At 36.5% G+C, this 24,466-nt stretch overlaps 1 protein-coding gene across 1 annotated transcript in view; it reads left to right on the top strand.

Moving 5' to 3' along the window:
* PHF14 (PHD finger protein 14) overlaps positions 1–9,604 on the top strand; it is a 170,195-nt gene extending 160,591 nt beyond the window's left edge. The window contains 1 exon segment of the mRNA XM_072854214.1: positions 9,439–9,604. Coding sequence (XP_072710315.1) covers positions 9,439–9,513 — 75 coding nt within the window. The 3' untranslated portion in view covers positions 9,514–9,604.
* Positions 9,605–24,466: the final 14,862 nt, after the last annotated feature.

Genomic DNA, 24,466 nt, shown 5'->3' with positions numbered 1-24,466 from the left:
CCAACTGAAAGAGTTTCATCAGATTCTGACTTCAAAAAATTACAGTGAAGCAACATCGCTATCATGACAAATTACCGAAACATCCCTTAGTATACCCACTGAATTAAATAACATTTGGCTTTAGAACATCACTCGGAAATGCAAAGATGAGTGGAGGTTGAAGAGAATTCATTCTACTGTTAAACCTAATACATTCATTTTTTAATTTAGAAGCTGATCAGCTTGAAACTAGTGAAACCTTGGTATACTAAATGTTACAATTTTGACTCAGAATTGACTATGGGTTTATCACCAATACATCCTTGATGCTTCAAATACGGCTGAGTTGATCTATTGTATAAAGCAGGACTGTTCAGGCATCATTACAGGATCAGAACATATACAGAAATAAAGTCAAAATAGAAAACTAAACAAATCTACAAGCCTTCCTTTGCCATCAAACCAACTGAATTCCAACTTCTAAAGCCATAGATTTCTTGTCTTGTTTGGTTTCAGGTCCATAGCCATATGTTTGGGTTATATTGTCAAATTAAAAGTATGTTCATACAGTTTATAAAGGAATGATTTTGACTTCTGGGTAGGTCTGCAGTGCTAGTGTGAATTTAGGTTAAATGAATGATAACAGTAGGGAAGGTGTAGGTCTTCCATGAGGGATTGTACCTGGGTTGTTAGTGTGAAGATGTGGATCTGGTCCTAGCCTAGAATGCTCTTTTGGGGATTTTATTTAATGGATGTTGAAATCATTGAAACATCTGTTTAGTTATAGTTGTTGGATTCTGAATTTAAATGTCAGTATGTGTTTTGGGGGACCTACTGAAAGGAATTGTGTTTTTTTTAAAAAAAGCAAAAGTCTCTTCCATCTCTGATTTCTTCATCAGTAGCACAGGTTCTATTTGCTGTCATAGTCTATCCTCCATCTACTTCTACACCTTCATCCATTTCTATCAGTTTTGTTTGCAGCTTCATGGATTGTGACTAAATACAGGCATTCAGTATTACAACAAATACAAAGCCATTTTTACAGCATTTACTTATATCACATTTTGGAAAAGAGTTGACTAAAATAAAGGCCTTTGCTGTGTCGTTCAGGCTCCTATGTCATCATATTAATTCCACTGAAAGATCCATCTTTTATGCCTTGAGCCTGAACAGTATTTAATGGCTGTACTCAGGTGAAATGTTCTGATGAAATATAAAAGAAAGGAGAAAAAAGCTTTCTGAATTGTTAGGTGTCACATTATAGCAATATTTTCATGAATTCCCAAGTTATTAAATTTATAATACTGCAGTATACTTTTTCTAATTAAATGTGCATTTTCTTTTGTCATAAGGAAAGAAAAAACTTTGGTTATGCTTTTTACAGTAATTTAATTAAGCATTTCCTGTAAGTTCATTTCAGTATCTATCATGGCTCACTAAAGTTGGAATTCAGTGTAGAATGGTAGATTAATTGTCCTTTGTCTTAGATGAAATAAGAATCCTAAATATGCAGAGTCATGAAATTTAATTGTGTTCCTCAATTGCTTATTCAATGCTTTGGAAACCTGAATCAAGAAATACTGAAGAAGAGGGCCAAAGGTTGTTAAATGTAGCAAGTAACACAGATTTTGAACTTTACTTAATGAACCAAGTGTTTATTACTATGAAATAAACGCACCATTTAAAGAATTATGGTGGAAACGTAAAACATTAAAACTCTAATTAATTTTGGTCAGAAGCATGCAATGCACTCATTTTTCCTAAAACATTTTCATTAGGGTCTAGATTTTCTCTGTTATTGAGATAAATTTATTCCTTTCATATGGTAGTGCTATCTTTTCCCTTTAAAAACGTGTACTTCAGTGATGTTTAGAGTGATGTCTTTCAGCTGCCTTCAACTGTAGGCAGCATGTCTTGATTGTAGCTTACAGAAGCATTTTTATATAACTCAGTTGTGCCTACTTTTCTATTTGATGTTGTTGATCATTCTGGAAACAAAGAATGTTCAGCCCTCTTGATAAAAGGCTGTCTATAGCCAAACTTATTTTTGAAAGCAGTTAAAGCATGAAAAAAAATCTTCAGCTGTCATTTAGTAACTAGCAAGATATATATGTATAGCCTAACAAGTGAACAGTTAAAAATTAGCCTGTTATTTGTTGGGGTTTTTTTAATTAGAGTACTTAGAAATAAAATCATTTAAAAGAGCTATTAATTCCTTATTGTTGGCCTGAGCACCTTTTGTTCTCATGTAGCTATTGTAAGAAGAAGCCATTTTATTCCTTAGTATCAAGAATACAAACATGAAGAAGTTTTGCTTCTTATAATTTAGTAAAGCTATAGTGTAACTATGGTGGGAATATCACCATGAATATTTAAAATCATCTTGATTTGATTAGAATATGCATTTCTAGGCAATGGAATATTATTCTGTAGGAGTACTGTGAGTGGAACTTTCTGTTTTAATTTCTAATTCATAAAAATAATTGTTATATTGCCACATACATAGAAAATGCTATTGTGGTTTCCATATATATGTTTATATATGCACAGGTATAAGTATTATAATTGAGTGACAAATTTGCCTTAGAAAGGATCTTAATCAGGACAGTGTCAGACTTGAAGGCTTGAAAATTAGCGCCAGTGTACACTCTGAGACAGGAGCAGGAATTATGGAGGCCCATCCCACACAGGCACAGTACAATCCTGTTAAAGTTGCTTGTCATCTATTTCTTAGTTGATGCTTCAGGTTTGTGATATCTAAGCATTTATAGATACAGTCTAAAGTTCATAAACCTAAACCTTTAAAGACTCAAATTGTTAAAGAGCAAACATTTTCTTCTACTTTCTTCAAGGAGAACCAGCTGAACTTGTAAAACAATGGTTGGGTTTCAAGCACCACCTGCCCTGAAGAGCATCCCAACTGTAGTGGCAGTCAGCCAAAAGGGCCACTTAGAGGAATGGTTGCCTCCTAAAAAGGAGAGAAACAGATGGAGGATTTGAAATCTGGCATGAAATTCCACTTCTGTACTAAGCGTTAAATGAAATTTGACTGTAAGGGCTCTTGCGATGGTACATTTATCTGTATAATCAGAATTAGAAACAAGGAAATAGAAAATACAGAACACTGACAAACATTTCAAAAAGACTTAAAGTTCTTGTACGAGTGCAAGTTAAAGGAAAGAGTTTGTGATAAACATGCAGCTGCTTGTAGCTTCCTAAGAGCTTGAGTATAAAAATAGTTCTCCTAGTCTTGCATTGCCACCTAGAGCACGATGCCATGTACTGCATCGGTGAAGGAAACCTCCAACAGTTACACGTTGCTCTTTTTACTAAACAAAATGGGGTGGAGAGCTGCTTCCAGTTAATTGCTCATGTTTACTTACATTATAATGGTTAGTTCATTCATAGCCTCCATTTTTTAATGTACCAGATCAGCAGAGATTTCGTTGTAGGAATTTGGTGGGCTTTGACAGTAAGAATTAATGGAGATGCGCATTAAAAGGTACGACTGTCAGCTTGCCAGTGGTCCCAGAGGGGGCATTTTCTTGATGGCTGCTTCAGAATACTTCATGAAGCAAATGTCAAACTTGTCAAGGCTGTCACTATGAAAATGATCCATGTAGCAAGGGTCTCCTTTTCTTGGGAAACAAACAGCTGCCTTATCACTGCAGAGCTACGGTGACAGAAAACTGTCATCTATCACAAGAAATTTATATTTGCTTCTAATATCCATTGGTAAAGAGCTGTTCCAGTTGTACTCTGTATTTTTGCACCGCTCTTCCTTATAAGGGTTGTCAGTAATACATTTGAAGAAGATAGCATAGGCTTTGGAAGAAAAATAACTTTTGAATTTTAGTGCTGGATGCTCATCTTTTGCCGATTTAACAGGGAGACTGATTGAACTCCCAATTTTTAGCCCTGAAACTCCTTTTCCTCCAAATTTGGCCTGTAACATTGGAAAGCTAGACTTTAGCATACACAAAGAAAAGTTCTTGTAGTTCCTAAAATCCCTTTTTCCTGATATATTTTTGAAGAGTATTAAAAGTATTTTTACCTACTTCCAACTGGTGTTTTGCTAGCTAGAGTCTGTGAGGCAGGAGATGAAATACCAGCTGGACACCCTTGCTGGAGCATAGTATATTAGTCATATTACAGCTCTTTTGGGTTAAGATACTATGAAAAGTAATAGTATCTGAATTTGGTCCTGGGTGTTTTCAAGATGATATTTCTAGATTATGTGATAGCATAGAGAACCCATTAGTCATTCCTCATTATAGTAGGATATTTTTGTGTTTTGCATACTTTCTTATTATTCAGATGTTCATTTACATCATACTGTACTATATAGCTGTTTATTAAGTTTAGAATATGGGTTATAGTTTGCAAATCACACAACAGCAAGTTTATTTTATTAAGTATACCTTTGTAATGCAACTTTAGAAATTACAGGTGTAGTGTAAGGCACAAATCTGTGAATTGGTGCATTTCCTAGCACAGTTAATTGAGATGTGATCTGCTCTACATACAGAGTAGTGTCAGATTCCCTGTAGAATTAAGAATTGTCTAATTCACTGCCATCTTCTAGATTTCATATCATTAACTAAAGGGAAATTCTCAGCCTTTTTGAATTAAATTTGTTGGGGGGGGGGGGGGGGAGGAGAAAGGGACAGGGACACCCAAAACCCTATTTCTAGACTTTTTTTTTTTCATGCCAGAATTTTTCTACAGGGGAATATTCTGGAATAATTTCTACAACATTAACTTTCCACATGGGACCTGTTATTCTCTGCTCAGAGCACCATTTGTAGTTGACCTTAAACATGCTTTCCAATGGGATGAAGTTATATGACAGTCTCTCTCAACTGTCAGATCAAAATTTTCAGAAATAGGATCTTAAAAATCAGCTTCTTGCCTTTAGTTTTTGGCACCTAAAGACATCTAAATATCGAAGTATTCCCATTAACTTCAGCAAAGCTATTGAATGCTCAATACTTTAATAATAATTCACAACACTTATTTAGGTGGCAGATTGTAGGGTCTCAGTTTTAAATTCTTGGCCCTGTTCTGTTACTGTGACCCATAAATGTTCAGCTACCAAGTGTAGACTAAGTAGTTTGCAGGAAGAGATGTCCATAGGACATTTGAAGACATCTGTAGAGCATCCAAAGGACCCTTTAATCCAATACCTTGTTTCCATCAGGGAAAAGGAGGAATGCCTGGGGAAAGGATGTAGGAAAAAAGGTGATGTGGAAGGTCCATCAGTCCATCAGCATCATCAGGACAGTGATCCAGTCATGAGGTGTCCATTCATCAGTGGCTTAAGGAGCTCCTGACCTGACGTTTCAATTCAGGGTGTTGGGTTTAACAGCACTTTATAAAGCCCTTTGTACTTTTCCTTATCACTGTTGATTTTGTAAATCTGAAAGAACAACAATTCCAGAGTAGTAAACTTCATTCATTTCAATATGAAAATAATCTTTGGGCTCTTAAATGTACTTTTTCAGTAGGAGTAGTAATACAGTCTTGAGGGATTCACTTCCCTTTGCTACTCTTACAAGTCAGCAGATCTGTGCTGAGGCATGTTTTAGGTGGGTGTGTTCAAAATTCACTGTATAATATTTGAGTCTATGGTTGTCTGTAGTCAGAAAAGATACAGAGAGAAGTTTGATTTTGGACATCTGCTAGCAAAAACTACTTTGATTGTTGAACATTTTAACATCAAAATGACTGTTCTCTGTTTCAGAATTTTTAGGACAGAAAACACTAGACAGTAGAGTCGTAGGCAGCTGGAAGCAAAATAAATAAGAACATAAAATAGAGATGTGAGATTAATAGAAATAATGTGAACTGAATTTCTGTGAAACAGAAACTGGAATTCAGTATTTCATCTGCTGTGTAGCCACTGGTAATAGCAACTTTACACACTGCCATCATGGACTGGTTTTTAACAGATAACATGAAAATAAAAGGTTTTCCTTTGCTGTCCATCACAATTAAAAGCATTATAATGATGATAATGATAGTAATTAGTAAAACAAATATATTAAATATGTTTAATCTGCAGTCTGTTTGGCATAATTTCTTGATCATTAGGCTATATAGGCTATTTAGCTGAAAATTCATACATTATTAATGACATTAGAAACTCCAACCAATTCAGTATTCTATGTGCAATCATTGGGATGCCTCTTGGGTTATTGGAAAAAAAGATAAAAATTTTCATAGAAATTTTGCATTGTCAGCAAACTGAAAGAATAGTGAGTCTTCACATCTTGGACTATGCTTATTATGTGTGCTCTAAATTGCCAGTTCAAATCTTTCCCAAGTATACTGGTAGTGATGTTGCACTTCTTATAATTCATGGGAGTTCACAACTCAAAATTTTCTGGTAATTTGCAGTCATTAGTAAGTTTGCCATTCTCAGACCACTGCTGTCACTTCTTTTCTGGCAGAAAGCTGCATGAGTGCCAGAATTGGGGGTTCATACTTTCCAGTGTCCGGCGCAAATCAATTTTGCCATCTCTTTTGTGCTGGCACTGTGGCAGTGCACAGGTCTGGGAACTGATCTGGCTGAAGAAATATCTGACAAAGAAAAAGTTTTTTGCCCTTGTTAATTCATACTGTGAGAAAGATCAACCATCATTACTCTGCCTTTTGCACAGCAATCACCCATGTGCAGAAACACAAAACTTAGATTTCTGTTTCAAAATGAAATGTGACTTTCTGTTCTTGGAAAGTGGAGATGGAGTAAAAGTGCCTCTAAAAAATTAAGATGTTCTATGTGGACCATGGTTTAATACAATACTATTCAGAAAGCTTTTGTGCATAAAATTATCAAAATAACAAGAAATAGCAAAATATAAATCAGGGACCTGATTAACTTGTGTGTGGGAATCTGCCCACATAAGTCCAATTTATACTCTCCTGGTAGATTTTAGCTGTTTGGATATGTTTTATCTGGTTGCAGCAACAGGAGATGAACAAAGGAGAGTATTGGTACTGCAAAATATCCCAAAGCAGATGCTTCCATCTTGAGTATTCACACAGAGTAAATCCTAGACTTGCCGTAGCCACTCAGCCATCATTTCTGCATCTCAGAAAACACTGATCACTGCAGCTGCTGCTGTAACCTAGGAAATCTGCCAGAGAGCAAGCATGACCTTATAAGCACAGAATTAAAACATTTCAAGTCTACACAAAGCCAGAAGATTCTGTTACAAAACCTCTTTAACTGGATAAAACCTTTTTGTCCCCAAAAATAGGCTCAGGAAGCTATGTTCAGTATTGAGCCTAATATCCCTTCACTCTCTTGTAGCGCTCAGTGAAGTTACAGCCAGGTCTTTTTCCTGTAGTGTCTGAAATTTCTGCATGCTCCCTCTATTAGAAGAGGAAGCCCTAAGCAATATGTCAAATGTGCTGGGAAAAGAATGATTGTGTAGGGTTTGTATTCCCTGTATGAGGGAGCACAAGTCAGGACATTGGAGTAATGGCAGGTTGTGTGCTAGCAAGGTGGATTAGTTGGCATTGAGGTCAGCAGGGATACAACTTCTTTAGGTAAGGACCTTCAGAAACATGCAGTTTTGCTGTTCTTTTATTAACAAATCCTTCACGAAAGAACCTGGCTGTTTTTCTATAGCAGCCAAAAGTTTCTGTGGGTGGCTTTTTTATTCAGTGATATTCTTTGTCACCTGTAAGCAGTACATCTAAGCTTAGTTACACACTGCTCCTTTGTTGTTTCCCATTCTGCCTTGCCTTTATTTTCTTTAGAACTTTGAGCTTTGTATGTGTACTATACATTACACTCTTGAATAGATGCTACGCTTGTAATTTCAATGAATCAACAATCTTTGGTTTCACACACATGCACAGGCATGTTTCCTCACCTGAATTAAAAGAGCCACAGGGGTCACTACATGTTTTAAAGGTAATCAAGAGATGGCAGTCCAGAAAGATAAGGAAAAAAAAAAAAAAGCCTTTATCCTTTAGTAGTCAGTTATGTAAATATTTCTCAGTGCCTAGCCTATCCCCAGAAGGGGGAGGATTTAGAAGCAGAATGGTTTGGAGTGTATGTTTCTTGATTAGAACAACTAGCTTTTCAATTTTATTTTAGTGTTGTGTAACGTAATACAAGACCACATTTTTAAATGAGATTTTCTATTGCTATTCTATTTTGCGCTGCCCATGTGATCTTCCTATATATTTTGTACCTCTAAATCTTTATTATAATTATCCTTACAAAACACCCTTTGATGGTGAAAGGAGTACTAGGAAGCAAAAAGAGAAAGTTATTTTCGTAGAAGAAAGAAGGTGCTGTTTTAAAGCAGGAAACTGTACCCTGGATTCTTGGGTCCCACCTAATGTCCCTGAGATTTCCTTTCTCTCAAGTGTTGGCTTGTGTTGAGTAGTGTTACAGCAGCCAGGACACTTCTTCGCTCCCAAATGTCTATTCATTTGCTTTCCTTTGTGTTTTTGGAATGAGGAAGATTCTCTGTATATTGAATTAAAATGCAGGCAGGAAAACTGGCCATACTTTGAATGTGTGATAAGGACTGTTCATGATGTGATGGGTTTCAAGTTGCCTTATAAAATAGTTTTCTCAGTCTTCCATAATTTATACTTTGGAGGTCATGATTTTGTACTGGACACAAAATAGTATCCATTCCTATGGAGACAGGCATTATGATGTCACTTCATTTTTTCAGTGAGATCCAGAGGAACCCGTAGTGAATTATGAGCCCAACTCTTGAAGCTGAAGCTGTAGAATATTGTAAGCATGCTGCTGCCTGACATGCTCATGTTTCCTATTTTAGACCTGACTGATCTTCAGATAACATATGGTGGTACAAGTAATTGGAAAATTGGCAGACCTGTCAAGAAAATATGCTAGATGGGACAAAAATACGATGCTGCAGCACATAAAGTGTCTCTGAAGTTAAATTTATTGTCTTTTATCAAATGGTGAAGTAAACGTATCTGGTCTCAAAAAAATGAAACATTTTTCAATGGCAGATGCTTTTCAAAAGTAATTTTTAGAACAATGATGAAAGTTCTTGCATTTGAAAGTAATTTAGTGGAAACCTCTGGTCAAGAACAAAAGAAAGGTGTGTAAATACTGTCTGCTGCAGACGTTTGAATATGTCATCCATGTATGGTTTAGTAATTTCTTTATGTAACCATCCAGTAAATTGGTCAGTGAAACATTTACTCATTAAATTATTCTTCTACTATAAATGTAGGTGATTAGACTTGTTTAAATTTTGAGCGTTCTTATCATTTTTATTTCAACTCTTGCGCAAAATCAAATGCTTGAATAAATGATATTTTTTGCTTATTTTTATGCTTACTGGTCAGGCAAAAGATGACAAAAGTCTGCACAGAATTCTATACATATGCAAAAGTACAAAAAGTGTACTTCTTCAATAAGTTGATTAATGTTCAGGTTTTCATTTTCTTTTACAGGAAGATGAAAATGAAGCTGAGGCAGAAAATCCATCTCAGGAGCTGAATTTGGAACAGAAAAAATCAAAAAAATAGGAGATTGCTGTCTTGTTTGAAATATTTGCAAGTTGTGTAACAGTGGTTATAGTTTCTCATTGTAAAATTAACAAAAAAAGTTCTCAATAAAGTCATTGAAAATTAAAATCATGCTGCACTGGGGATTTAATTAAGTAGCTCCTGGTGATATTCTTGATTACATTAAAAGTTGAATTATCAGAACTGAGCACCATACCAATAAAATTCTAAAAGCTTTTTGAACATGGTATAGAAAGCTGATGGGCTATTCATCACTAATAGCATTTACTAAGCAAACAGGTCAATTTTTTTTTACTCTACAAAGCAGTGTTATCCTTAAAGGATAGGTATAACTCAGACATATTTTGGTATTTCTGAGCAAGAGCTTTGATTCTCAAAAGTTAGATAAATATGTTCTACTAAACGAGTTCTGAAATTTCTTCTGATCAGTGATTAAAATAAATGTTGCTGAGGACTGAGTGGAGGCAAGGATCTTTTGGTATGTACAGTATGTTTTCATACTGTTTTCATGTTTGTATCTCATGATATTTAATTGGCTTCATGTCGCATTATCATTTTCTTCCATGTAAACCTTTTCCATCTTCACATGATCATTGTCTTTTAATGAATGTCAAACTTTTGTCTTGATTAGGCCATCCTACACAGGTCCAATTCCTTTATACCAATCTTTCCATTCTAGCAGAATAAAATAACTTCTTGCTGTGTCATTAGATCTTTAAATGAGTAGTGAAAAACTAAAATCTTCCTACAGTCATTATTTTGATTTCCAATTTACCTCTGCTTTTTCGCCTGTGCAGGTCAGTAAATGGGAAGGTTAGTACAAGAAACTCAGATGTAGGTTTATAGCCGATAGTTTCACAGGTTGCAATGAAGAAACCAAAAATCTTACTGATTCTGTTTTAGGATTAGAGCAATGCTCACTGAAGTCCCATGAGTGAAGTTTATCTTGCTCTAGGAGAAATGAATTGTCTTCAATTGAAAAAGTTCACCTCTCTTCCCACTCTTCCATATTTTTACTGTTACTCTGTACATTGAGTGTTAAATCAGATTGTAAATAGTATTCATCCTCAATTTTATTCTGTCTGTATAAATTACAGTTTCAGATATTTTCAAAACAACATGCCTGTGCTTAAGCAATATCTTTTATAAATTCTTTTCTGGTTCATGAAGTTCAAATGTGTGTAGCTCATGGACAAATTTCAATCACAATTACTCTACAGGAGTTTAATAACACAAGATCTCATTTTAATGAATGCAGCTATCATGTAAATTAGCATATAAAATAAATTCAGCATTGGTCCGTTTGGTGCAGATCAACCACTGTAGCCATCTCAGAAAGGAGGGGGAATATGATTTTGACTTCAGTGCAGTGGAAGAGACAGATTTAGGAAAGACAGAAGCACAGATTTACCATGCAGGACCTTATGGACCGATCTCTGTGCAGTGGTGTGTAGGATCACAGGGCAGACAAGAATGAAGTGAAAGTTTTTCCTTTTTTTCAGGCTAACCCAGAAAGCCAAGGTCAGTTCTCAGAGCTTAGTACTCATCAGGATCTGAAGAAGGGGCATGGTTGCCATTGGAAAGGGCTGAAAGGCCTCTGAATTTTGAAGGGCAGAACAAGTAACTTGTAAGAAAAGGTGAGAGAATGAGGTTTTACACAGGGCTTACAAAAAAGAAGGGTAATGGCAGGGGGAGTTACTGGCTGGGATGGATTATGGCCATGTCTTGGCCTTTCTGCCCACCCCCACTCCCAGTGCACTTGGTGTTTGGGTTTATCCACCTGAATTATCCTGTCTGAAATTAGCAGATAGGGTCTCATTTGCAAATCTATTTCCATTCAGTCCATGGCAGCAGGTTTGTCCTTTTGCTGTGAGTCTAAGCTCTGTGACAGCCTGGGGCTCTACGGATGCATGAGATGAGAAAGGTGGTTATTCGGTGTTCAGGTTTTGTATGAAAATATATTACTTGGCTCTCAAACACCTGAGTGAGAAAAATGGTTCAGACATTGAAAGATAACAGAAGCTTCCATTTGATGCATAATGCTGATGAGCTTAAAAGGAGTATTTCTGTATCTTTCCTAAATTCTTAAAAATTTAACGTGAAAGTATAATGACATAAATCATATTTTTAGGTAACTCCTTTTTCAGAAATCCAACATATGTCACCAGAAGTCTACAGTCAGGGTTGATAACTAGAAACCTGTCCCTTGGTTAAGTTATTTAATTCAGAATTCAAATGCTGGAATTTAGAGATTTTCACTGCAAAATAATAATAACCAGCACTGTTATCATAATCAGCTGGGTTTGAGATGAAGTGAGACGAATGTGACTGAATCAAAATGCAGTCCTAACTTCATCCCTTCCAGAAAAATTGCTTGAGAAGAAACTGTCAGTTTCCTCACATTAAAGCAGATTTACTGCTTTTTGTGCAGTTTATGATGGATTACTGTTGGTTTTTGTTCAGTCCTCCATGTTTGCTCTTTCCCCCTGTGGAACAGTGGGCTATTGAGAATTTTGTGGACTCCAACACTGTGTTTTCTATTAGAGACAATCACTTCACCCTCAGAGAAGAGCAAATTTGTCTATTACTATAATTTTTGTTCTTAGAAAATAATGTCTGACCTTTCCACTCCCTGTTAGGTTCCTGCACCGCTCCCTCATATGGGGGTCAGCAATTTGAGGTGTGGAAGTTCTTGTCAGTCATCCAGAGAGTAACGTTTCTGATTTATGAGAGTATGGTTTATGTTGTATCATAGATATATCACAGATATGTGTGCAATAGTTTGCTATTAGATGAATTTCCTTAGTATATTACCTAATTGTTGTTGTCACGCGAGGATTCTTATTCTGAATGCTACATTCTCACATTAAAGATAGGACTCCAAATGATTGGCATGAGCTAAAAAAGCAAAGCTACTTTTGACACAGATGCTGTTAATCTCCTGTTGGTAGCTCCACAGACATCGAAATAGTTGGATCTAAAATGTTGTGCAATCATAAGGGTTCTGCACAAAAGGAAATATATCTTGGTATTTTAATCCCAATATATGTGTAACTTCTTACTGGTTAAATGAGAATCCACAGTATTTTGTTATTTTGTTAATGATACATTGAAATGTATTGCTACACTGGACATTTGGTGCTCATTTATGGTTTTTCTCCTGAACAGCACTAGTCGTAGTGCATTATATGCATGAAATGTGACATACAACAGCTAATCCTAACACAATATTCATTTTCTGCTCATTAGAAAACATTTGTATACCCTTAAATTAAGAAAATGATTTAAACATGATTATTCCTTCTCAGGAGCTTCAATATTTGCACAGTCAGAATTTTTAAAGGGAAAAAAACCATACTGACAGAGAAGTATATCACTTCAGTGCTGCTTTGTTATTGCAGTCCCATAAGCTCTCTACCTCTTGGCTGGTTGCTTTGCATCACGCTACAGAAACTAACTCTCCCTGACATTAGGCTGGATAGGTTTTACTCTGTGAAAAGTGAAGGTTGATTAGAAACTGACTCTATTTCACATGACCTAAAGAAAACAATTTTTACATAGCAATGAGTAAACGACTTCTGTCACCTATCTAAGGCTATAGTGCGAAATCATAGCAGGTAATAAATGTTTCCCCACAGTGAATTCAATGTGGATTCTGCAGCGATGTTATCTGGAGAAGGAAGTAAAATGCTGAAGGCAACAGCATGAAAACACACGCAGCTATGGCATAATTCTGATTTGTTTTGGAAGAACTATTAATTTCCTTGTTACAAAGCCAAGTAGGAGCAACCCTTTAAAAATGTTGAACCATGAAAGCCATTTCCTTAAGGGTTTTAAATTTGGGAACAGACTCATGAAATTTATAGCTTTGATGAGATATTCTTTGCCTGCAGTCAGAATGAGAGCCAGATCATTGGTTTCCCAGCGTGACACCTATGTATTCTTGTGTGCAGTAGATATCATTAGGCTCATAATAACATAGCTATCATCACATTAATGTCTGAAAGGTTCAGTTTCGATGCTTGGTTTAAGTCTCTCATTTATACCTACAGCATACTAAACAGCTGAATAAAAACAAAAGCTATACCATACCTATATTGTGCTATTGTTCTGCACTTTAACCAAAAATACAGTCATTTTATGCCTGATCAAATTTTTATTAATTTTTTTTCTTGCCAAGTCACATTGTTTTGAAAGAGCTGCAATGATGAACTAATAGCATACCATGAATACAGTAACAGATAATGGTACAGTGAGACCATTTTTTTCCAGTTCATGCAATGAGGACAGTAGTGAACATCGTATACATATTGATCTAATAATTGTAAGTTATAGTATATTATTGAAAGTTTATGTACTATGTCTGCCATCTTATGGTAGAAAAGAAGTGTATCAGAACAAGCCAATAGCACCTCATTGCCTGTATTCTTTCAGGTAAAGCTGGGCGGTCTGTAGTGTTCTAGCAAGGCACCAGCAATTAGAAGTCACACAAAGAAGGAATTACAGCTGAAAGCAATTAATGTCACTGCTCTGCTACATACTTCTGCTAGTTTCTGTTGGAAAAATAAAGTATATCCCTTTATAGCATAAAGTTGCCACCAGGTTTTACAGTGAATATCTTACCATTTGTACCAAATTAAATTTGCAGAGAAATACTAAGAGAAATCTGGTTTTATACTGCCATATGACTGAACAGGTGGATAGAGTTTGGGAGAAACATCCTCATTCTCATGATGGAGAGAAAAAGTTTGGAGAAAGAGCAGTATAGCAAGTCTAGCAAATTACTTATTACTATGATCTGAAAAGTTTTTCGCAGATCAGTGTCAGAGCTTTCATTTCTATAGATGAGAGGTGATACCTGTAGGAGTTCTGGCTAGAGATAGTCTGCAAGTTGGGGTTGTGACATAAATTGAGTCAAAACCAGCCAATTCCAGTGATCTGGGAAGAAAAAATAATACACAGAGAACTTCAATCTTTAATCATCAGTAAGTTGTGAAGGTTTTAAAGGCTATGTGAAACATTATTCAGCAAGTGCTTAAAACCCTTGTGGAATAAGAAACACTAATTAGCTGCTGAGAAGATGGGATTTATAAAAGCTAAAACATAACAGCAGGGTTACCCACAAGAAAGACTTTGGGATGTTTTTGTTTTAATTGTTGAAATACAAATGCTTAGTATTTATTTGAAGGATCATTGTTTCAATCACCAATATCTGAATTTTTTTCAGATATTGAAAAATCCACTCAACACTGGATGTTTTATTTTTAACATCTTGCTATGAAAGATGTGTTATGAAATAACCCTTTTTTGTTAAGTATTTTAATAATCAGTAGAATTTTTTATGTCTTTATATTTTCAAACATCAACCTCTCTTTCAAATATTGAATCAGCTGCAGTATTATGAGATGTTTTGTCCCTGAAAAGAAATGCAATGTTCATTCTTAATTACAAATGTCAAGCCAAGTACTTAGGTGGAAAATGCCTCTTTTGGCCCTCATTTGTACCCTAAAAGTTTCCTGCCCCATTTCGAATCCAAGCTTAGTACAGATAGATAATAGATGACATTGCTAAACCCACCCTTTAACCTGCATTGTTCATGTTATGGAATTGTCTTTAATTGCTAAATAGATTGCTTATCTAAATCTTGGTATGTATTTTAAGAATTTTCTTTTGCTGTGAAGTCACATTGTTGATTCACATTTTTAGGACTTGGAGTTGAAACAAAACCGAGACTACCCTTTCTTCCTTGTGGATAAAACCTTTTTAGACCAGCGAGGAGAATTTTCACCTTTCAGAGATGTCAGCATGATGGGACCCAGCAGGGTGAGGCTGCTGCCAGCAGTGGGACAGGAGGACAGAGAAAAGACTCCCATTCCCCAGAGCTTCGTTTCCATTACAGATGCCAACAGCCTGGGAACCCAGACTGAAGAAGAGGTATAGCTTGGATCATGTTTTTTAGCACATCCCTACATAGTCTTCTGTATTTTGGGGGCCTTTGTTAAGAGAGAAAGGAGTAGAAGACCGCATTGCTGAATGCTTAAGATACGTAGTAGGCCATGCTGGAGCAAAAATGGCAGACCTAGTCTCAGTGAATAATCATCCTGGGGTCCAAGCAGTTACGGAATTTCTTCTTACCAGCTCATCTCCCAGGAGAAAGCTTGCAGACATTGCTCTGCTCATCACTACACTCAGTAATTGATGCACACTTTTATTGCCTTTTAAAAAGCCATGCAGATGTGAAGAAAGGATTGTTAGAATAATCTTGCATTTTTTCATAGGTTATCCCCACCCAGTTAATCATGAGAGACTTTCAGAGACAGACCAGACCTATTAAGTAACTTCAGCACCACTTATATGCAGGCACTGTTGTCTTGCAAGTGGTTTCTGAGGAGTGGATGAGGCTGGTCTTCAGTTACTTTGCTGCTCACAGCCCCAGGAACATCTCACTGGGTGGTTGTGGGCAGTAACTTCTCTTCCTTAAGGATCTGCCGAGAGCAGCATGCCAGAGTGTGACTATCTGTCGTGTCTGCAACTTTGTTCTCCCAAAACAGTGAGTATATGGGGGCCAGAAGAGTCGGTATGGGGCAGCTGTAATGCAGCCTGCTGATCACTATATTAGCTCAGTCCTTCAGCCAGAGTTTGACCAAGGTCAGAGCATGAACAAGAGTGAACTGGCTATACCGAGATGAGACTGAGATGATGATGAAAGTTTGGGGTCATCAGCTGAGGAGTTGGTAGAAGTAACAGTAGTCCTCTAGACTGAAATAATAAGTTTTACAATTAATAACTATAACTGACAATTAGGTCTTTAGACCCAGATTTTCTGGTCATCTCATCATTCCATTCTCAATCTGATCAGATTTTGCTGTCCACACCTGGTTAGGAAGTTACAGCTTGTTTGATGTAGACATCAGGCCTGTTATCTTTCCACTTTTCCTCAAGGCTGTAATTCCATGAAACATTAGTCCCCAAAACTGGTTGGAGTCTCAAGTAAAGGTAGTGTCTCACTAAAGAAGGAAAAATACACAAAGCTCTCATTCTTGGCCTACTTGTTGCTCTCTGGTATCAATTTAAATACAAATTTATGACCAACCACCCTGCTTCTGCCCTGTAGCCTGGGACTGTCCCTTTTTCAAAGATTTCCTCTTGCCTGGGCATGCTGCCACTGCTGAAGTCACGCTTGATTTAGGTTCCCTTACCACAAAAGACGGCAGTTCCAAGTGTTTTCTGAGAGGACACCAAGGCTGAATTAATTTCCCACCTTCTTACTGTCCAATGCTTGTTAACCTTCAGAGAGCAGCAGAGTTTTGCAGTAGGGCAAAACCCATCTTCATTAGAGCTTGAGAGAAGGCTGAAGATATAACCCTTATAACTGAAAATGACTGTTTTGTTGGCATGATTCATTACTAAGTCATTTTTCCAGTGTAATCAATCACCTTGTATTCTTGTTTGAGCAGTTAGTCTTGGGCAGAAGTTTTAGATTATTTTAAAACTAAATATTTATTACACACAAAGTGCCTAGTTGCTGACTTGCATGCAGGTTCATGGCCTATTCCCTTTACTGCTTCATTCACAATGAGTGAGACCTTTTTATTATAACTATTTGCCATTATTGTGGGGTTTTTTATTAATTATAGTAATACCTCATCATCAACCTGGAGCCCAAATTTTTAGCAACAGTTAAAATGAATGAGAATAAATCAGTCTCCATTCTGTTCTGAGTTAAAACTTAAATGCACCTAGCCAGGGTTTGGCTCTAGCCTATGGGTTTTTTTCTGGTGGTATGGTTAGATTTCTTTGTTTGGTGGAAGTACCTTACAAAGCCTTAGAAATGTTCATAATTAGCTCTAAAAGGTTTGTGCAAAGGAAATTGCACAAACCTGAGAGGATTGCACAAACCCTACAGGATTTTAATAAAACAGTGACAACAGTTAGAGAAATGATCAAGCTAAGACATGTAATTTTTACTTTTAGTATTTTATTTTTAGTATTTTAACTGTTAGCACAAGATCAAGTGGCATATCAAATTCTAATACCAAGACTCACCATTAACCATGTCGATGTTTGACACATTATTTAAAATTTTGATGTCTAAGAATCTTAAAACGTAGCTAAAATGTGGAAGGAAAAAAAATACAACTGCTACCTCCCCATCATTTACTGTATGTTGAACAGATCTGTAGAGTGTGAATGGTTTACCTTTGGAGTCATCTGGGACTGTGAAGGAAAAAAAATTAATGTATCTATCTCAGATAATGTTTTAGAAGTGGAAAAATGCACTGATTTTCAAACCTTTATAGTTAATTTAGAAAAAGTAGACTCCTGTTTCTACCACAGATGGTAAAAATAGAAGAATAATGGTTGACATGCATCAAGGTTCTACCTGTAGTATTGATAGGAAAACCAGAAACACCATTAACATGTTGCACCTACATGTATTTCAGTATATCTGTTACAGTCTAGACATGCAGTTCAGTGGACAGAAGAATGGTGGTTTTCTAATATTAAAGTACATACTGTTCATAAAGTATGTGCAGTGGGAGAAGTATGGATCTCTAACACCACTGCAGCTTTGTTATTTTTGAAATCTCACAGGAACAAATCAGAAAGACCAAACATTCAAGCGTACCAGTAGAAGTACCACTGCACCTCATGATCATGGCCCCTAAAAATGGAACAGTCAATTTGCCATGTTTGCCCAAGTTGGCAGTGAGGAGTTAGAGAAATGCAGCAATTCAACAGCAGGTTTGGTATAAGTGCCTTTGAGCTTGTACCATTCCATTTCAAAGATCTTGATTTTTAAGTTATTTTCTCATCAGGAGCATAGTGCCATCAGAAGTCAAATTAATGTAACATTTGTGAATTATATTTCACTTATGAATTGTATTTCGGTTGCTTTTAAGAGCACTGTTTTATCTATGGCATGAGGAAACAAACCTGACCTTTATTTGCCTCTTTTACAATGAATTCTAATTTTAGATCACAGCCCTGTCTAGTATATATATCCCCTAATATCTGACATACAAACCTTTTTGAACATGATCAGCTGCTTTTCTAACTCCAGATATCAATTAAATATAGTATTATATGTATATGCACATATATAAAAATCTGTGTTATATTTCTTTTAGTTATATAGATATATAGGTTGTGTAGTCTCCATCCTTAGAAGATAAAGCCCTGAGCAAAGTGGTCTGATCTCAGGCTGGCCCTTCTTTGAGCAGGAGGCTGGACTGAGGCCTCCTGAGCTGCCTTCCCACCTGAATTCTATGATTCCCTGATAATTATTTCATGTTTATATACTTAGCAGCCTATATGTGCAAATAGAAAGGGTAATAAAACACTTTGTTTATAAACTCCAAGTGTGATTTTCTTCCGCCTGTGAATGTGAGGCAAATGTCACTTTCCAGTGCACGACCCTGAGCTTCACGCTGCATCCAGTTTCCCAACTTTGAGCAGAATCCAGGCATTGCCCTGGGCTCTGAGGGTCCAGGTGAGCTCCTGGGGCTCAGACCGACACTGCCTCCTAAAATAAGACTCATAGTGCAACTGTTCAGCCTCTACAAATGAATAGCAGATTTTAGTACTCCCTTTCAGAGTGCATCAGCAATTAGGACATATTGATTTATTGTTTATCCCTTCAGAAATATGTGATAATGGAAATAGAACTGAGGTGCTGGTTTGGGAAGTTTTTTTAATTGTTTTCTTTTTTCCTCTTCTTAAATTTTCAACAGCTCGAACATGTACAGACTTAGGTGATGCTTGTGGAGCTCAGGCTGACACAATTAAGTGTCACTAAGCTCTGGCAGTGACAAGGAGCTTCAGGAGCTTTTCCCCATTTCTTTGTGCACAAGACCTGCATTACTGACCACCAGTTCTGTATCTTTGGAAAGCGACTGACCTCTGGACTTTATCACAAACCACACAAGCTTAAACTTGCAAGATGATACATATGTGGTATTTCTAAAAAATGGTGGCAGTCTCCTAGATAGACCTTGGAAGGGATTAATATTTTTGAGTTTATGACCAGTTTACAAGACAGCACTGATAAAGGTGTATTTTTCTTGTATTCTTCTTTTGTTGTTTTGCTTCCATCAACATAATTATTTTTGCATCTCTTTATTTTATGTCTCACCATAGATGAAACATCTGGTAAACACCAAGAAAAAAAAAGGGTTATAGGTAGAAAATAATGTTTTAAATCAATGTTTTAATCTGTTAAGTAGCATTGACTATAGCATTTTCCTTGCCTACTCTTTCTTCAAATGGATGGATGTAAGCTTTTGCTCTGCAAGGATCTGCCTGTCTCACCCTGCTGACAGAAATGCTGTGCATATGCCCCGTAGAAACTGCTGGCTACAGAGCTGGTTTAGTAGCTGTCACTGTTCTGCGTTTCTGTAGAAGTTCCTGGGCAGTGTTTCATTACATCTATGTTAGCCAAATGCTCTGTTAGAAATATAGTCATCCCAAAGTATAATCTACGATGTTACTACTTTAGGGTACATCCTGCATAGTCTCCTTTTAAACAAAGATGTGTTCATCTTTTGATGATCATTCGTTAGAGAGTTCATCCATGATGTATATAACATCTTAATAAAGCCTAAGGGTTTAGTATATATGAAAGAAAAGCAGTGTGGCATAAGGTGGTGATTCTCCAGTGAAGCAGTAACCTCAGGAGCTCCAATTCAGCAGAGGCTTCTTGACATCTTTCCTTTGGGTCGGGTCAATTGAGACTAAAAGTACTGCAAATGTCACATATGGAGGGCTGCTGAAGATAAAAGTGACACATATTTACAAGCCTTTGCTGGCTGGCTTATCTTTGAAGCACTATTGATTACCTCATGAGGAGGAGGTTGTATATTCTTTCCCTTCTGCCAAAGCAAGGTAAGTTATGTGGGCACAGGTAATGGAAGCAGTGAATTTGGGGGAAAAGAGATCTATGGGTGAAGTAAAGTACAACAGACACTGATGTCAAGAAAGGTGCTGTGATAAAAAAGAGGGGAACAATCAAAGCTGCCAAGAACTCATTGGAGTTAACCTATGCTAGTATGGCAAGCAGCAGAGCCGTTCATATGACAGATTATTATACAGGCTGTCTTGTTTTGCCTTACTAAATTTTTCTACACCCATGTCTTGTGAAAAAAGCCAATTTGCTATGACATAAGTACATCACCATGGCAGAAGGGTTCTAAGGAACTGTGGGTCGTATGTCTTCTCGCAGGCTTCGCCTCGCAAACCACTGCTTTATCACAACGTGCAGGGCAACAACATCATTAGGAAACCCAGGCATCCTGTCCCCCTATCCCGTTCAGTTCTCTTAGTATGAAAATACCATGTTCATGGGTAATCTTCCCTACCCTAACAAGCATAACCACGAAGACCTTCTCGCATGGTACAGCTTTCAACCCTGGTGCATTAACCATGACTGATACCACACGCAGGCTCCTGCTACACTGTCAGCAGCATAATGTTTATGCTACACAGTCGCATTAAGCATGCTAATGTGGTGGAGCTGGGGTAGGGCATCACTGGAGTCCCCTCAGCCCTCTCTGCATCCTCTCCCCACTCCAGGTGGGTCTGTTCCTGACGGAGTCCACTAGTTCTTCTAAATTGAAATATTGGTTTCATCATCACTCGGAAGAACACTGAGCTGACAGTTGTGGACAACACTTTTCAGCTCCAGTTAATTTATTATTTTTAAGTAACATTGTTTAGATTAAGCGTATTGGCTCTGATTCAGCAGAGGCTGCATTCTTTCCCCAAATACTTTACATATTTGAGGAAATCAATTATGTCTATAGATCTAGTAAAAAAGCCATGTATAGTCATAAAGTCTTTATTCAAAGACAACCTTTTCTTTAGATCAGTACAGCGTTAGCGACACTGTTCTGCTCATGCTTCTGAACCCAAATCTGCAAAGCCTTTTATGACTTGGACCCCTCTGAAGCAGAGACAAACCTTGCTTTCATTTCTGCTAAATTGGAAGTGGTTTGCAATGCTGACAAGTGTCTACTCAGAATTAAGATGGAATAATAAGTCATTTCCTCCAATCCACAATGACTTGTGTGCACGTGGGCCTGCACACATAGAAACACACACAAATATGTGTGTATGTGACCATTTGCTTGATTTTTTTACTTGACTGTATGCTACAAGAAATATTGTTTTGTTGTTAAACTATATTACAGAGTGATTTAATTTATAGTAGGGGCTGGAATTTTAATTTGCACTTGAAAAAACTTCTTAGTTTATTAATATAGTTGTCATCATGGGGAAATAGGAGCTTGAGGAAAAGTCTCACCATTCTGCTTTTGTAGAAATGCTAATGTAGTCTTCTAGTAGTGATAAAAACGAGCATAGTTCATGACATCCTATCCAATGAGTATTCCCATTAAAAATATTTCAGAATGTGGTCAAATTACATTTATGTTATAAGACCAAGTTGCACTATGATAGAACTCTAATCAAATTACAATTATTTCCATTTGGCCTAAAAAGAAATTTCAAATTCTGGCTGTTTATCAACTTAACTTTGCTAATTGAAGGAAATGGTTTGTATGTCCTTTATAGGATATGCAAAGCACATTTGTATTGCCAAATCAACTTTTTTGAGATTTTTGCAAGGTAGAGTGTGATGGCTGTTGAATGGCTGCAGAATGATTCTTCCACATTTAAAGACTAGTGCTTTTATTTCTTTTCTTGTGTAAAACCTAATTTGACCTGTTGATTCAACTTATATTTATAGCAAAGCAAATGAATAAGAAACCTGACAACAATTTATTTTTGTATGCTAATTATACACAGTAAGCAAAGAGGTGCATATGACTAAGGGCAGAATATACTGGCTTTCTGGCAGATTTACATATTTTTATTACGCCTGTCCATAGGCACTCTATAGAATAATAATGTAATGAGAAATGACATCAGGTTGTTTGCTGCATATTACAAATGTCCAGTTTATTTAGAAGGTTAATTCACAGTGCAAGAGACAAAAATGTGAAAACTTTGCTTGCTTAGGATGTTGGGGAAAGAGTGTGTGTTTCTTAATGCGATTCTGATTTTTTTTAAAGTTCTCATCTAAACAATTACTTGAAGCTTCTATTTAGACATTAGACATTTCTTAATTGTGCCAGTCACTACACAAAAGAATTTTCATTCCCATGTGAGAGAATTCAGCAGAGACTGATTTTAATAGCATCAAGTGTTATAACAAAACATTTTGATTTCCATACTGCCACTATTTATCCCAGCAGGAAAGCTCTTATTTCTGAATTCCCCATGGAACTAGCTCTTGTACTTGCTAATTACTGTACCACTTCCCTGAAGCTTATCTTCACTAAGGTTTAAGTTTCTGGTCGAGAGCTTGACTGTAAAGGAAAGCTCAAATAAAGGACATTTTCCACTAAAAACTGGTAAATTATAGTCCACATTCTCATAATGCCTGTTGTCCTGTAAATATGTACACATCTACACAGACTGTAATTGCACCTGAAATTGCAATAGAAATGACACGTTCTAGTGATGCCTTCTTACTTACTGCTTGGATGTTTGTTTAATGGTGTAGCATGAAAAGACACATTAGTGGCATATACAAAGTATGTAGCCAGGTCTTGAATATTAAATGATGAAAATATATGCTTGTATTTGAATGCATGCCAGGGCAATCTATTATTCTATCAGTAACATATAACAAATCCAAACGAGTTTCCCATATGCATAAAGCTAAGCTGTGAAGGTGATCAATGATTAATTTCTGGAAGTTTTTACATCAGATCACGTGTTTAATATATAATATTAAATTATATACATAATGGGGATATTATATTAAATTATATCATATTTGGACTGTGATTGTGCCTTACAGCCCAAGTTCTTTTATACTGGATACTACAAAAATCACAGAAAGTTTTCTTTTTTGATTCATGTGGTAAATATATCAGGTAAATATATCAGGAGATCATGTAAGGTAAGAGGAGGCCAGACATTAAAAAAATACTGTATATGCAGATGAAGGATAGCAGTGTGTCCTGGTTTCAGACTGGAGACACTCTTGAAGTCAGCATATCTAGAGTCAAGACAAGACATGACTGGTTTACTTCATAGCTTAAATGACTACTATAGTAAGTAAAAGATGACTTTGATTAAAAATGTAATTTTTTACAAAGAGGAAAATAGGCTACAGGTTGCTATTACAGCAAAAAGAAGAAGTATTTGATTCCATGCTGAAGGGACTGGTAAGTCAGTATATAAAATGAAAGGATTTAGTAAACTTGCTTTCATAATCTGTCCATCATCTAAGGACTCTCTTTTCAATACAGAAATACTGCATGCAAGTGGTGTGTAGTTACAACTGCTGAAGAATGCTATTGACATTGCAAGGAACTACACCACACAGTCACACTGCCTATTCATCTTTATTTATAACAGGTAACCCTTAGGTATTCATTTTGGCATATTTAGAAGATAATACAAAGTGTTACTGCATCAGATCTCAGATTCATCCCCAAAATGTTGTCTACATTATCACGTGTATTTTACACATAAAGATAAATGTTTGGGGTTTTTTTCCTAAGATATTTTTAAGTATTTAAACATAATCTATTCAGGCTTGTAATTTAAATGCATATAACTTAGACAACGTGAAAGACACCTTCCCAGGAATAGTCTTAATACATTCTCTTTATAGGCCTGATTTTTCATTCAGCAGGTAGATCCCTATTTAATCACCAAAATAAAAATCTCCAAATGCTGAAAGTTGCTGAGTGTCACGAAGTCCAGTGAGTCCAGGAATATCATGTTGTAGTCAGGCAAAACATTGCTGAGAATCAGCTGTCAGCTTTATTTAACTGGCACAGGAGAGCTCCAGGGCTCATGGTCCTCAATTTCTAGTTGCTGGCAGGAACAGAGGGGAATAGGTTTTACAGTATATTCACAGTATATGTTGGATAATAGC

This window comes from Ciconia boyciana, chromosome 2, assembly GCF_034638445.1.
Source record: "Ciconia boyciana chromosome 2, ASM3463844v1, whole genome shotgun sequence".
NCBI classification, from domain to species: Eukaryota; Metazoa; Chordata; class Aves; order Ciconiiformes; family Ciconiidae; genus Ciconia; species Ciconia boyciana.
Note: the sequence above shows the minus strand (reverse complement) of the source record. Positions and strands in the feature narration are given on the sequence as shown.